Source organism: Monodon monoceros, unplaced genomic scaffold (genome assembly GCF_005190385.1).
Source record: "Monodon monoceros isolate NGI ecotype Baffin Bay Population unplaced genomic scaffold, NGI_Narwhal_1 Super_Scaffold_6, whole genome shotgun sequence".
Lineage (NCBI taxonomy): Eukaryota > Metazoa > Chordata > Mammalia > Artiodactyla > Monodontidae > Monodon > Monodon monoceros.
This window is the reverse complement of record NW_021703783.1, coordinates 82931709-82948366: the sequence shown is the minus strand read 5'-3', so window position 1 is coordinate 82948366 and position 16658 is coordinate 82931709. Positions and strand designations below refer to the sequence as shown.

Below are 16658 nucleotides of genomic sequence, written 5' to 3'. Positions count from 1 at the left end.
TACATGAACTTGAAGGTAAAACAAGAAACTTGTAAGATATTTTGAACTTACTGGGGATGACTTTGGAGTGTCCGCTCTCTTTTATCATCAGAATTTCTGTGGGAATGTTTGAAAAACATTGCTTTAGGGCTTTAAGGAAGACAAAGGCTGATGGAGGGGGTTACATGCATTTAAAAGAAAATCCAGGGATTTCTCTGTGACTCAGTGGTTAAGAATCTGCCTGCCAATGCAGGGGACACAGGTTCGATCCCTGGTCCGGGAAGATCCCACATGCTGCCAAGCAGGTAAGCCCGTGTGCCACAACTACTGAGCCTGTGCTCTAGAGCCTGCAAGCCACAACTACTGAGCTACGTGCCACAACTACTGAAGCCTGCGTGCTCTAGAGCCTGTGAGCCACAAGTACTGAGCCCGCGAGCCACAACTACTGAAGCCTGCACACCTAGAGCCTGTGCTCCGCAACAAGAGAAGCCACCGCAATGAGAAGCCTGCACACCACACAAAGAGTAGCCCCCGCTCGCTGCAAATAGAGAAAGCCCGCGTGCAGCAACGAAGATGCAACACAGCCAAAAAAATAAATAAAATAAAATCCATATTCCTTTACAGACCCCACAGTTTGTCTCCAGCCTCTTCTAGCCAGTCTCTCCCTTACTCCACTCTGTTCCAGCCACATTGAACCTCTTGCGGTACTTAGAATCATCAGCCCCAGGGCCTTTGCACTTGCTGTCCCTTTGCCTGGGATGCTCTTCTGCATTCTCTCCACTGGCTCCTGCCCTTTCTTCTGATCAAATGTCATCTCCTCAGTGAGGTGTTTCCTGATTTCTCACCAAGATGCCTCCCGGTCTCTATTCACCTTTATCCCAGCACTTCTGTTTTTTACTTCGTATCACTTACCATAATCTAATTATTTTACTTGTTACATTTTAATATCTGTTTTCTCTACTGAAAGCAGCTCCATGATGATAGGGACTGGGACTGATCTGCGCATTGCTGCATCCCCAGTACATAGCACAGTGCTGGGCTTTCAGTAGGATCTCAATATATATTTACTGAATGATTGAATGGAGCATAAAATGTGCCCCTCTCAGGATGGTTCTGTTTTCACAAGGGATTACTGAAGATGTAGAAGCTTCCTTATCAAAGGAATGAAGTTATGATAGCAGGAAAAAAAGACACAGGATTGATATTTTACATCAAGGAAAACTTCTTATGTGACATTTCTTCCAGTTAGTGCCATCTGATCTGCTAACCCAGAGGGCTGACAGAGCAGTTTTTGGAGAAGGTAAAAGATTACGCTTTGGGAGTCCTTTGTACGTTTTGTACAGCCAGAGAAATCAATTTGAAGAGGTGAGCGCTGAATTCAAGAAATATTTAGTTCAAAATTCTAGATTCAGAACAGTTAAGAATGACTGCAGGGCTTCCCTGGTGGTACAGTGGTTGAGAGTCTGCCTGCCGATGCGGGGGACACGGGTTCGTGCCCCGGTCCAGGAAGATCCCACATGCCGCGGAGCAGCTGGGCCGTGAGCCATGGCCGCTGGGCCTGTGCGTCCGGAGCCTGTGCTCTGCAACGGGAGAGGCCACAACAGTGAGAGGCCCGCGTACCACCAAAAAAAAAAGAATGATTGCAAAGTTTTCCACATAGCAAATGGTCAAAGATGTAGTCCTTAATAATTGTATTATGACTTTTGGGTTGATTGCCTTTTAAAAATAATTTTTATTCTTTAATCCACAGGTCACAGTTTTTATCCACATGAACACACATGGCTTTGTTACGAAAAAGTAAGATTACAAACTTTTAAAAATTATGATTAAAAATAGATATTTTGGAGGACTGTTTTGATGCTGAATCTTTTTCTTTTTTTTTTAATCTTCTTTGGTTTTCATGGATAGTTTTCCCACAGACAGTTGTTGGCATCATCACATGAGGATGATTTCCATAGAAAGTTGTTGAGTGTTTTGTTCAGAGGAGGATTTTTCATGAGAGGGGTCAGATGTTTCCGTAAAGGTTGCAAATATTATTTATTTTCTCATTTAAAGTAAGTATTCATGTTCCTGCCTAATTTAGCATTTGTAATTTCGTATTCTTATTCTTAAAGATTCACTTCAAATTATGTAATCTTCAGACCCCATCAAAACCTGGACTTGCCTCTGATTTTATATCCAGTTGTTTGTGAACCTAGGGGAAAAATAATTACCTAATTGTGTTAGTTACCCTCAGAATAGAGTTGCCCAATGTGGCAGATGAAAAGACAAGATATCCAGTTAGATTTGAATTTCTAATAAACTATGAATAATTTTTTAGTATAAGTATATCCCCAATATTGCATGGGACATACTTATACTAAAAAAGGGTCAGATGGTAGTAGACATTAGGCTGCTTCCTCAAAGTGGCTGTGGGAAGCGAATGTTAATCAGTTGTATCGATAAACTATAGAACTTTGTCCCCTGTCTTCTGTTTCCCTATAGTTTTGTTTTAAACTGAGTATAGTATCTGGTTGTCTCTGGCTGAATCTGATAACCCAGAAAGGCAGAGAAGGGATGGATGTCAGCAAGGCAGAACCATTGAGCCTTAGGACATAGCTCTGGAAGGCATCCGTGAAGATTGTCCAACTCCTTCCTTCTACAAATGTGAAGACAAAGGCCTTAGGGGCCAGAAAATAGATCAGTATGAGGCCAATAAGTATCAATATCTTGACACACAAAAATAGTAAATAATAATACAAAACAATTTTAAAGTCTTTATTGGGCCTACATTGCCTTTGTAACTCTCAAAACACCCCTGCAAGGTAGTGGTTATTATTACAATCCCCATTTAGCAGATGAGCAGACTGAGGCTCAGAGAGGTTAAGTAACATGTCCAAGGCCACACAGCTAGTAGGTGGTAAAATGAAATTTGAGTCTGACTTCAAATCCCAGCCCTTTCCCCTTCTACCAATGTTTACCAAACTGGAGGCATTTGTGTACCACATATGGCAGTGTACCACCTTCTCAACTTTTCATCATCTGTGTTCCTTCTGTTCTGTGCATGACTTACTATTTTCTTTAAATTGACTCATTTAAAAAATTATAAGTGTATTTTGTAATAGAAAGTGTATATCCTTACTATAAGTAGAGTAACAGTTATGTCTCAGAAGAAGGTGATTGTACAAATATATATGGTTAGAGTAATGTTATTCAATTCTGGGTAGCTTTGGTTACCTGCCTGCATATGAACTTAGGACTGATTTCTCGCTGTGATTTAATGTTACTTAATGCTATGAACACAAGCCTCCTGAATCATCCCATGTACATCCAGTGGTGTATAGCTCCATACTTAGGAAAACACTGTCCGACACCATTCTAGTTCTCAGTAGATCCTAAGGGCGAGCATCACTGTTTTGGAAAGGATGGCCCTGGAGGCTTAGACTGGGAAGAGGTATTGGGATCTTCTAACCTCTTACTCAGGGCAAGAGATTTATGTACATCATCCTTGACCAGTGGTAGAACTAAGTGAGAAGCAGCTGTTATAATGACTAAGAACATGTATTCATAATAAGCACTGGCTCATCATAAGTGTCATATAAATGTTGGCTATTATTTGAAACAAAGTACTCCTGCACAGAAAGTGGCTCCAGAGGCAACATCATGCAGTCATCAAGGTTGTAGCTTCTGCCGTCAGACTGCCTGGGTTTAGCCCTGGCTGTCCTTAAACTACATCTGTGTAGCCTTGAGTATCGGCAGTATCACAGATTAACTCTTGACTCCACGTGCTACCTGCTTAGAGAAAGGTTCCAGGCCTCCAGTCCTGTGTATGTCAGGGAGAGCGTCTGTTCCCACTGGCTATTCTAAACTTATTCCACAGTTTCAGTTTGATAGGTTATACCTGAACATGTTTCTGTTTTTATTTCAGTTAACCAGGTGTTGCTGTTCCTTTTGATTGTGACCATCTGTGGGATTCTGTATAAGAAAGCTCATAGGGGGACTGTGCTCAGGAACGAAACAGGTATGCAAAGTGACCGAAGCCAGTCACAAAAAGTCAGATACTCTGTGATTCCACCAACGTGAGGTACTTAGAGTAGCCAAATTCATAGAGACAGAGAGCATAGTGATGACTGCCAGGGGCTGGGTGGGGGGAGGGGAAAGGGGAGTTGTTGTTTAATGGGTATAGAGTTTCAGTTTTACAAAATGAAAAGCGTTAGGGGGATGGATGACAGTGATGATTGTACAACAGTGTGAATGTATTTAATACCACTGAACTGTACACTTGAAAATGGTTAAGATGGTAAATTTTATGTTGCGTATTTTACCGCAAAGAAAAAATATATTAAAAAAAAGAAGAACGGAGCAGGCAGGCAGCCATGTGGTCCATCAAGATGAGATACCTAAGAACACAGTTTGAGTCCTTCCAATAGCTGGGTTCAGAGAGAAACAAAAATCCAGTCAGCTTCCAAGTACCTGCTTTTAGAATATCCACCCAAGGCCAAATTTTCAGTTGTGTTGTAGAATGACCAGTGCTATTCAAACTTAGCACATATCAGAATCACACAGAGGGCTTGTTCAAACACAGTCCTGGCCCCAGGTTTTGAATCAGTAGTTTGGGGGTGGGGCTGAGAATTTGCATTTCTGATGAACTCCCAGTTGATGCTGAGGCTGTTGGTTTTCGGACCTCACTCTGAGTGGCCTGTTCTGCATCCACCCTTTTGGAGTCTCTCAATAATTTCGCTTATGAGCAAAATCGCTGCATTGACCATATGTCCTCCTCCAGCTGCACTGGGGAGCCCAGTTTCCCTCTTCAGGGGTGAATTGCATGGGATGGAACCTCACTTCTCCAAACATACAAAGCCAGCACACACAAAAATTAAGTAGCACCAGTAGTGTTTTATTTTTCATTAGGTTACTGTTTTATATCAGCAAAATGAATATACTCATTTATGGAAAATACAAAATATTACCTGTAGCTGTATCAGCCAAAGACAAATACAATTAATATTTTGGTGCATTATATACATTCATATTCACACTTTTTTTTAAGCCAGAGGCTTAGGCACTGGACACACTACAAGGAACAAAATAATGTCCCTGCTTTCACAAAGCTGACTTTTTCAGTATAAAAAAATTCATAAGGACTTCCCTGGAGGCGAGTGGTTAAGAATCCACCTGCCAATGCAGGGGACACGGGTTCGAGCCCTGGTCCAGGAAGATCCCACATGCCGCGGAGCAGCTAAGCCTGTGCGCCACAGCTACGGAGCCTGCATGCCTAGAGCCCGTGCCCCGCAACAAGAGAAGCCACTGCAATGAGAAGCCCGCCACCTCAAGGAAGAGTAGCCCCCGCTCACCTCAACCAGAGAAAAGCCCGCATGCAGCAACAAAGACCCAACACAGCCAAAAAATAAATAATTAATTATTTTAAAATTCATAAAAAATTAAAAATATGTATAATCAGGTCTAGATGAACATTAGGAGCCTCTGGAACGTGAATGATTTCCAGGCAGAGATAAGTGTGCAGATATTTATAGGGCATTATTTTTTTTTTTTTTTTTTTTTTTTTTTTTATAGGGCATTATTGACAGTAGCCCCAAACTGGAAGCAATCCACATGTGAATCAAGCAGTGAATATGTACAATGTGTTATATCCATGCAATGGAGTACTTTTCAACAGTAAAAAGGAACAAACTACGAATACATGATACAATATGAATAAACCTCACACACACACTAAATGAAAGATGCTAGACCCAAAACACCACATGTTATATGATTCCATTTAAAGGAAATTTCTAGGAAAGGCAAATCTATGGAGACAGAAAAACAGGTCAGTGGTTACCTGGGGCTGGGAGTGGGAGTGGCTTGACTGCAACCCAGCTGAAGGGAAATTTTCTGGTGATGAAAATTGTTCTAAAATGGGATTTTAGAACATTCTGAATGTTCTAAAATGGGATAAATTTACTAAATATCAGTGAACTATGTACTTACAGTAGGTAAATTTAAAGAAATCTATATTAGTCTGCCTGGGCTGCCATAACAAAATACCACAGACTGGGTAGCTTAAACAACAGACGTTAATTTTCTCACAGTTCTGGAGGCTGGAAGTCCAAGATCAAGGTGCCGGCAGGGCTGGTTTGTCCTGCAGAGGAACGCCTTCTCTCTGTGTCCTCACGTGGCCTGGTGTCTTTTCCTCTTCTTATAAGGACGCTAGCCATATGGAATTAAGGGTGGGCCTCATTTAACCTAACTGCCTCTTTAAAGGCCCTATCTCCAAATACAGTCACATTCTGAGGTACTAGGGGTTAGAGCTTCAACATATGAATTTTAGGGGTATGCAATTCAGTCCATAGCAGTATGTAACTAATGACTCAATAAATTGCTTTGAGAAAGGTCGAGAGAGACAGAGAGACAGAGAGACAGAGAGACAGAGACACACAGAGAGAGAGAGAGAGAGAGAGAGAAGGTCATACAAGGTCAAATGTGGTCTGAACTTTGAGCTTGTTACTCCTCACGTTTTACTTCCTGCCCATAAACCAACACATTCAGTCAGCAGATTGCATTGCAAATTCCTTTCTCCATGGAGAGAAATGAGTTGCTTTTATAATAGCTGTTAAAAGAACTGTGAGGAAATGCACATCCTGACTAATTGGCTATATATTTATATACGATAAAGTGTTTTCACCACATGAATGGATCCAATAGCACATTTTTATCCCACACAGTGTTAAAATTTAAAAAAAGAGAGGGAATCAGTGTTATGAAATACCACTCAAAAGAACATAGTTGGCATGGAAAGATGGATGTCTGTGGTATGTAAGTGGAAAAAGCAGGTTACAGAAGACTATGAAAAGTATGATTTCATTTTTTTTCAGTTTAAAAATTTTTTAATGTGTTTCAAAGTTAAACCCAAGACACATTGACTTCATAGGAAATCCACTGAGAAATGTTTTTCTAGGCTGAACACCTCTTTCCCTTTAGTCTCCCCCAGCAGAGCATGCACATGTTAATTACTTTCATTTTATAATCACTGCTGTCCCACCACTATACCAAGATCACCTAAACTGTGTGTGTAGTATTCTGAATGTTCTTAGTTACACCCTAATTTCACTAACTGCAAAAGATTTTCTGGGATACCCTGTCACTTGAATTCTTTGGCTACTTTTGAAGATGAAGTCCAAAGAACTCTTAAATGATTCTCCTTTGGTGGGGGGAGGGTGGTACTTTGGTTTTAAAATAATACATCAAATTTCATGTAATATTTATATAACATGTAGTATATGTGCTTTTGTATGTACATTAAGAAGGGTTTGAGAGGCACATACCACACTGGTAACCTTTGGAATGTGGGCTGCGAGGTCTGCAGAAAACAGTCACCATTTAGATACTCTTCTGTTTGACTGGAATTTTCCAGAAGTGCATGTTAATATTTTATAGACTTTATTTTTTAGAGCAGTTTTAGTTTCACAGCAAAACTGAGCAGAAGGTAGAGATTTCCCCCATACCCCTTTCCACCACACACACACACACACACACACACACACACGTGTGCACATGCACACATGTGCGCACACATGCACTCGCTCACACACATGCGCTCACACACATGCGCTCATACACACACACACACACACACACACACACACACACACAGCCTCCCCCACTATTAACATCCCGTACCAGAGTGGTACATGTGTTACAATCTGTGGACCTATGTTAACACATCATTTTCACTAGTGTCCATAGTTAAATTTTTTTTTTTGCCATGCTGTGCAGCATGCAGGATCTTAGTTCCCTGACCAGAGATCAAACCCGTGTCACCTGCAGTGGAAGCAGGGAGTTCTAACCACTGGACCACCAGGGAATTTCCACCAGTGTCCATAGTTTACATTAGGGTTCACCCCTGGTGTTGTACATTTTATGGGTTTTGAGAAATTTATAAGGACATTTATCTATCATTATAGAATACAGAATAGTTTCAGTGCCCTAAAAATCCTCTGTACCTCACCTATTCCATATTAATCTTCACAATTTTTAAAACATTAATTCAAAGAACTAGTGTCATAACGTGAAGTCCAGAGGCCCTGGGAAGTCATGTACTGAAGAAAAACATGGTAGCGTTCTATGGAATCTCCTGATAACGACATTCCATGGAATCTCCCGACAATTTCCTTGCAGTCAGCATGCTGGTGATTCACTCTTGGCCCATTTGGGGTGCAGCAAGTTCATATGTTTGGCTGAAATAGTTCTAATTTGAAATGCGATTCAGAGGTTTGGCACTGGGAGTGCAGACATTTCACCTCTTCTAGAAATGGACATTGTTTGATAAGAGTTACTTGTGAGAAGGGTCTAAAGCAATAAAATAAATTTCTGGTCCATATGCCATTATTATATGAGATTTTTATGGGCACCAAATGGCTTCTCATAACAAACCTTTTAATGGTCTGGCTCAGGCAGCGTTTGGTGTAACAGATCCAAGTAGTACAATGGCTGATTCCCAAAGATCTGCTAGGATGGGGTATTGGTGAAGAATTACAGTTGAAAAATCTTCCCACCCTTCCTCCAACGCGCCTTCATCTATCACTCTGTCCAGGAAAGACTTCTAGGCAGAGAGCATTTTGGCTTAGGTTAGCTCCCAGATTCTCTGACTGGCAGAGGCTCTTAAGCAGTATGGTGGTGTGATGTGTCTGCAGCAGAGCTGTAAACTCAGTGTTTGACCTTCCCTTGGGGTGCTCTTCTTTCAAGGCGACGTGTTCCTCCAAACCTCATTCTGCCCATAGCCTGATGAAGGGCTCTGTCTGAGCCTGACAGCCAGGTACTGCCCCAGATTTTCAACCCTTCCCTCTTTCTTTGCCCCTAAGAGTCACCCATGAATTATTCCTCTAGGGCCCTGTTCTCTAAGGCCAATGCATCATATCTGTTTAGTTGATTTCAGCAAACTTTCATTAAGTGCTTGCTAGGTGCCAGACTCAGTGGGGATAATACAATGAGCTTACAGTCTAGTATAGGAGGCATACACATGAATAGATTCTTCCCATGCAGTGTGGTAAGTGCTCAAACAGAGGTTTCTAATGAATTCACCCAGCCAGCCAGCCAGCCAACAATCCAAAATGTATTGAGAATCTACCATGTTCCAGCACTGGGCTAGCTGCAGAGGAGACAGAGGTGAACAAGATACTGTCCCAGCCTTCACAGAGCTCCTAGTGTTACAGGAGAGAAAGGAAAGACATACTACCAAATAAATTGCAGTGCAGCTGGTAAATCCACCCACAAGCAAGAACAGAGTGACCATGGGTGAGGGCTGAACTAATTTGTCTTAGTGAGCTGTTAAAGGCTTCCTGGGGGCTCCAATGTCTATACTGCATTTGGAATGAATATGTAATAGTTAGACATGCAGGAGGGGATGAAAATAATATTCCAGACATCAGAAACAGCCTGTGAAAAGGCATTAAGATAAGGGACAACGTGGTGCCAGTATTCAGGGAACTGCTAGTATTTTTGCAACGCTGGAATAGAAGTAGACAAGGCTAGAGAAGTGAACAGGGACTGGATCCACGTGTGCCAGGAATGGAATGTGGCTCTATCCTATAGAAACCATGGGAGAACTTTAAGCAATGAAGAAACATAGTCAAATTTTCATTTAGGCAGATCACTTAGATGCCTGCAGGTACCATATGATTAGGGGACCTCCCCAAGATGACGGTTTAGTTCAAAAGGAACAGTCCCTTAAGAAATTTTTTCTTCTCTTTATAAAAGCAACCTGTAATTACTTTGGAGAATTTGGAAAATACAAGAAACACAAATAAGGAAATTAAAATTACTCATAATTCTATAAATAGACATAGATCCATTTGCAAATATGCATGTGTCAAATTGGGATCAAATACTGGAAAGGATTTTGTGTTCTCTCCCCCCCACCCTTCACATTATATTATGAGCATTATCTCATGCCAGCAAATATACTGTGAAAAATTATTGTAGTGGTGGAAATTTCACTTGCGGAGGAAGGTGGTGGGAGGGATGTAGGAGATAAAGAGGGAGGCCTTTCAATATTTCTTAAAATTATACAAAGCAGAGTACCTGGTGGTTAGTTTCATACACGTTTGTTGGATTAAGTATCAGCTAAAACTACCCTGGGTCTGAATAATAGAGATTTTGCAAAAAGACATCTGTAAAGAAAGAGAGAGCTTTAAGTAAAACTCAGATATCTGTTTGATAGTGAATACATACTGATAATTATTATTCTTCATACCTGAAAGTTGTGGTACCGAAATATGATGTTATGACATTAGTATTTTATATCATAGCCAAGGATCAGAAGAATAATCAATTATTCATCTTATGCATTAGTCATACTTTTTCATTTATCTCCTTTATTTGCCATCAACTTTTGACTCTCTCAACAAGAGCGTGGATAACAGAAAGCAAGATCACAAGCAGTATATTTTATAGCAATGTAGGCAAGGTGAATATTCCAATTCAGACAAGAGTTGAAGAATGTTGAATCAAGTGAGGCTTTTCAGTTCTTCACATATTTTTCAACTGTGTGTATGTGTTAGGCTATCTGATTGGCTTCTTTAAGAGAGCTCCAAAATAATAGTGACTTAAGCAAAATAGAAGTTTATTTTCTCTCTCAAGTGAAAGTCTGATGTGTCAGTTCCATAATCATCCAGATCAGGATCCTTTCTATCTTATAGTTTCGGTGTCCTCAAGAGGCAGCTTCCATCTCATGGTTCAAGATGGCTGCTTGAACTCCTATCATCATATCAACATTCCAGGCAATGGGAAGGGGGAAGAGAAAAGGGGAGGGTAAGCATATTCCTTTTAAAGGCAAACTCAGGTGTTGCACATATACTGGCACTAACATCCCATTGGTCAGCACTTGATCACACAGAGCTGCAAGGGAGTCTGGAAAAATATTCTTAGTGGTTGGCTATGTGCCAGCTAAAGTTCCAATGTTGTATTTCTAAGAGAAGAAGGAGAGACGGGGATATTGGAGAATAATCGGCAATCTCTTCCCCACCATGCTATCTTCCCCCTGGAGTGTGGAAGGCAAGACTTCCACACTGTGAAATTCCTTCATGTTCCAAGACTCTGATTTTGATGTTTCCAGATGATGACTCTGAGACCCCTGAGGATATGGAAGATGAGATTCCGGTGGTGATTTGTGCAGCAGCAGGGAGGATGGGTGCGGCTATGGCTGCCATCAACAGCATCTACAGCAACACTGAGGCCAACATTTTGTTCTATGTAGTTGGACTCCGGAACACTCTGTCCAGAATACGGTAATCTGTGTACTATAGACTTTGGAGTTCTCTACTTTCTTTTAATTGTCCTTGTCTTTCTTTACATGGATTCCCTTCTTTCTTTGGTTTGATAAATGTCCTTTAAATTAATAAGGGGATGACCTGAGGTTTACTTGATGGCCTGACAAACGTGTTCCTAGCTAAGGAAATTTTAGCAAAGTCTCATTAATCCGGTAGGGCAATGCATCATTCTGCAGAAGTGAATTATCTAATGAATGAAGGAAACCCAATCCTTAAGCAGTTTATATGAGTCTTTCTTTCTAAAAGTTTCTCTTTTCTCTGCTGTCTTAACCTGAGAGACTATTAATATAATAATTTAATATGGCTCAGAATCATCACTAATTATAATTTTTAAACTGCAGAGTGGTCTCTTTCCTATCACACACCATACTAAAACATAAATTGGAGTTGGATTTAAAAGAAATAAACAGGAAATAAAATTCTAAATGTCTTACTAAAATGTGGGGTAATTGTATAATTTTGGTATGGAGAGTGACTCCTTGAGCCCAAGGAAGAAAACTGACAGATTTGACTGCTAATATTTAAAAAGTTTTAACTGGTGAAAAACACTAAGTGAAACTGATCACACAACAGATTAGGCAAGATATTTTCAACATGTATTATAGACAATGGATTACTGTCCAAAATGTATAAAGAATTCTTACCAAAAAGATGAGCATATAGTAGAAAAATGAGCACAGAGTACAGACAATTCACAGAAAAAAACACTATAAATGGCCAGCAAACACGAAAAGGCATTTCCATGTTACCAATAGGGAAACGCAAATGAAAACAATGGCGTGTCATTGCACTCATCAGGATGGTAAAAACTAAATAGGACAACACCGTCCTGTGCAGGAAAATGGACATGCTTATTCCTTGTTTACACAATGTACACTTCATAAATTGGTAAAGCAATTTTGGGAGGGCAATATGGCAATATCTAATAAAATGGTATATGCATATATAGTTTGACTCACCATTCCATTTCAACAGCTGGGGATCTGTGCTGCGGAAATTCTAGTACATATGACCAAAATATATGTACAATAATGTTAATTTCGGCATTATGTGAAGTAGTAAAAAAATTGTGAAGTGCTTAAATGTCCGTCGGTGAAAGAATATTTAAATAAACTATGGAATATGATCCAGCTGTTAACAAAGAAAGAAGGCATAGAATATCTCCAAGGCATATTACTAAGTGGAAAATACAAGTTGCAGTACACCTCATATAGTATGACCCACTTTATGAATGTCTTAATCTGTTTGAGCTGCTGTAACCGAATGCACAGACTGGATGGCTTGGCTTAAAAACAAGAGAAATTTACTTCTCAAGTTCTGGAGGCTGGGAAGCCCAAGTTCTAGGTGCCAGCAGATTCCATGTCTGGTAAGGGCTCATTTCGTGCTTCATAGCAGGCTGTCTTCTCGCTGTGTTCTCACATGGCAGAAGGAGTAAGGGAGTTCACTGGGATGAACGTCTTTTATAAGGGGCACTAGTCCCATTCATGAGGGCTTCATCCTCATGACCTAATCACCTCCTACAATCCACACCTCCAAATACCATCACACTGGGGATTAGGTTTCAACATACAAATCTGTGGGGGACACAACATTCAATCTATAGCAATGAAATCAAAACCCCCAAACTGTAAATTTGTACATGTACATATATGTATTTCTGTAAAGAAGAAGACCCAGAAAGATCCCCAGCTGTTAACAGTGACTATTTCTAAGGAGGATGGAGGAAGTGGAGAGAGCGGAGATGAAGGGAAGTTCAAGGTATTTCAAGTTCTGTGAAACTGAGAACACATAAGGGGAGAGGGTGGAGAGGAGGAGGAAGAGAAAATGGGGAGCAAGGACAGAAGATTGAGAGGCAAAGGTAAATTCAGATCATCCTTGGAGTCAAAACAGCAGAGTAAACACGATTCAGTCAAAGTAGCAGGTTCAGAAGGCCGGGCTTCCTTACAGTGCTGTTAACCCATGGCAAAGAGAACACCATCGGGCTTCCCTGGTGGCACAGTGGTTGAGAGTCCGCCTGCCGATGCAGGGGACGCGGGTTCGTGCCCCGGTCCGGGAAGATCCCACATGCCGCGGAGCGGCTGGGCCCGTGAGCCATGGCTGCTGAGCCTGCGCGTCCGGAGCCTGTGCTCCGCAACGGGAGAGGCCACAACAGTGAGAGGCCTGCGTACCGCAAAAAAAAAAATAATAAAAAATCAAAAGGAGAGCACCGTTAACCACAGATACTGCTTTATAAGAAAGAAGGAACACTTTTTGTTCTAGTTTCCTGTGGAGATTATGTGGATCTGGGGAGATATTTGGTTATTACTGTTTTGCTTCATTTCCTTTGCAGAAAGTTATGTGAATGAAAAAAAAAAGATTCAAAGCTAAACCAGATGGGGAAAAAATCAGAAGGATTTATAGACTAGACTCTACTAAGGTTGCACATATTTTATTTTTAACTTCCGATTGAGGCAATAGGCAAATTGAGGAAAGTTTGGAGGTGTGTGCTCGAGCTTGTTTTCTGTTTTTGTTTTTGTCATCCCTTTAGAAAATGGATCGAACATTCTAAACTGAGAGAAATAAACTTTAAAATCGTGGAATTCAACCCTATGGTCCTCAAAGGAAAGATCAGACCAGACTCCGCGAGGCCTGAACTGCTCCAGCCTGTGAGTAGGGATCACACATGTCGGGGATGGTTCTCAGTGAGACCTTGTTCGGTGTGGAACACCAGCCACTGGGATGCCCACAGAACGTTGTAGAAGACTAACAGTTTTAGGTGTCCACCAAACGCTGCTTATTTATAATTCAAAAGCCACCTACTGCAGAAAGGATGTAAGATGGTTTACATAAACCATAATGAAGCTATGAAAGAAGAAACGAAGCGTAAGAAGATGCAGCATGCATTTATGTGTGTAAATATGCCTGTGGGGCAGGGGAGGGCCCGAGTTGTGAGGCCTAGAAAAAGTATTCCCAGCCCAGAGGCAGTTGTGTGTACCGTGCCGGGACCTTACACTTAGCTCAGAGTATCCCAGCAGCTGAGGAGAGATGGTAGCAAGATGGATTATATACTTCAGAGTATTGACATACTTTCAGGAGACACCAACTTGCTTCCTGGCATTGGGAATCTTAAGGTGTTTTACTGCAAGAGCTCTTACAAAAGGGACCCTCTTCTGCATGAAGAGTGGTGTTTTTGATGGCAGGTGCACAGAAAATGCAGCCACCTTCTACATGTGGTTATTATTGAAATCCATCCTTGAAAATTAGCTAAATTCGAAGCCCTCCGATGATAAGATCTTTTTCCAATTCCAGATATTTATTATCAAGAGTGCTAGCTGAGTTGGGACTTTGCATTATACAGTACTGTAGCTATTAAAACGTTAAGACCCCCATCCTCAGCCCATGCTTCTCTGGCTTTTTTCTGGTTCAAGGAGCTAAGAGGGTGAACCTGCGTGTGTGATGTGATGACGTGTGAGATGAGCTCCACATGCGCACGCACACGTGTGTGTATGTATGTGTGCACGTGTGTACGTATGTGTGCACACGCACGTAAGTGTGCATGTGTGTTTAAGGCTGCTTTAGTTGACAGTAGTCAAAATTACTGAGTGTAGAGGAAAGCAGACAGTTTGTGGCCAGAAAGATTGACAGCCTCTGTGACTCCCGCTGCATCAGTTCACAGAGATGAAAGCGGTGACAGTCTCAGCAGTGGGGGGTTTGGATCTAGAAGAACTGCTGACCAGCGCTGGTTTCAGTCCCAGGGCCCAGGTAAACTGGGCATCAGGAAGCTCAGGTGAGACCTCTTTGCAGCCTCTGTTTTATTCTGCTCCAGACCTGGAGCTGAGCAGAGGCCATGGTCAAAGCTGACCCCCCCAGCACACCTATTAGTCACTGGGCCTTCTGTCTCTTCCCCACAACCACTGTTTTTGTTGTTTTAACAGCTGAACTTTGTTCGATTTTATCTCCCTCTGCTTATCCATCAACACGAGAAAGTCATCTATTTGGATGATGATGTAATCGTACAAGGTATGCTCAGCGATGCCAAGAACACTCGGAAGCAGAGCAACTGACAAGTAGAATGACGGTCTCTCTTCATTTTTGAAATATCTAGCGGCTCAGTGATTTTGATTGCTTATTAAATTGGGGAGTATAGTGTTGTTAATCAGGGAATACTTTGAAAACGGGTTGATACTTTCTGGGACAATCCAGTTGACTTTCTGAGAGCCACTTTCTGTTTGTCAAAGTTTGTAATAAGTAGCTTGTAAAAGTCTGTAATAGGTGGCCTTTCCTTTTTCTGCACACCTAAAATGTAGGGGGATAAAACCTCACTGATAACATTCTTAGAAGCGAGCTAAGTTTTAGTGTTAAATGTCACCTTCTCTCTCGCGCGCGTGCAAAATAAGACGAGCATTGGTGTGGTACGTACACAGCAACAGAAATAAAGAAATCTGACCAGTGTTGATCTGAGCTTATTATCAAGTGGCTTTTTAAATTGATATGACCTATTCTTATCAAGAAAATTGCCAAGCCGCTTGAAACCATGGATCACATACTTTTCCCTCATAGCAAAATCAGGGATTGTTTAAGCTCGAAGCCTCTATCTAGCCCTAGAATGAATGCTATACTATTGTAACTCGTGGTGTTTGTGAATCCAGGGGACATCCAAGAGCTGTACGACACCACCTTGGCCCTGGGCCACGCGGCAGCTTTCTCAGATGACTGCGATTTGCCCTCCTCCCAGGACATACACAGACTTGTGGGGCTGCAGGTGAGCACATGTCTCGGGAATCCTCCCTTTGCCCCTTCTCCTCCCTCCCTGCACTTCAGAACTAGTGTCATCCTCACCTTGGAGAAGACTGGGGGACTGCTGGGAGGCAAACAGCCAGGGGCCCGGGCTTCCCATTCACATCCCAGCTCTGCTCCCACAGACTCCGGGGCAAGTTACTCACCCCTGCAAGTCCCGCTTTCCTTACCTGAAACATGGCAACAGTAGCATCTATTTGGTTGTGTTTTTGTGAGTTGTGATGAAATAACATGATGTCAAAGTGTCCAGTAAATGCTCCAGGAACGATGGTTGTTATCTAAGTTACTCGCAACCACATTCTATGGCAGAGATGGTGTTTACTGTAAAAGAGACTCACTGAACCTTTGGTTCTGTTTTCAGAGTTTGACCATTATTCCCCACCCCCTCCTTTCAGTAGAGGAAAATACTGATTTTGTTCCAAGGTAGAGAGCTCCTTACCCTGGTAGAAATGAAGACAGTCGAACCCAGATGTAACACCGAAACCAAAAGAATGGCTTTACAATACAAGATGCTCTTACAAATGGAATGCTGTTCTTCAAAAAAAAGTTCCAGGAAATAATTTTACATGTGTGACATTTAAGCTGTGACACACTTTA

The 16658-nt window shown here is 41.6% G+C and overlaps 1 protein-coding gene across 3 annotated transcripts in view; it reads left to right on the top strand.

Moving 5' to 3' along the window:
- The window catches only part of GLT8D2 (glycosyltransferase 8 domain containing 2), a 56809-nt gene that overhangs the window by 31434 nt on the left and 8717 nt on the right, over positions 1–16658 (top strand). The window contains exons 3-8 of one of the 3 annotated variants that reach the window (XM_029206130.1): positions 1730–1776; positions 3887–3979; positions 11072–11243; positions 13813–13930; positions 15200–15284; positions 15914–16026. In XM_029206130.1, the coding sequence (XP_029061963.1) occupies positions 1758–1776; positions 3887–3979; positions 11072–11243; positions 13813–13930; positions 15200–15284; positions 15914–16026 (600 nt within the window). In that variant the 5' untranslated portion in view covers positions 1730–1757. The remainder of the gene's footprint in view (positions 1–1729; positions 1777–3886; positions 3980–11071; positions 11244–13812; positions 13931–15199; positions 15285–15913; positions 16027–16658) is intronic. The other 2 variants (XM_029206129.1, XM_029206131.1) reach the window with 2 other exon arrangements.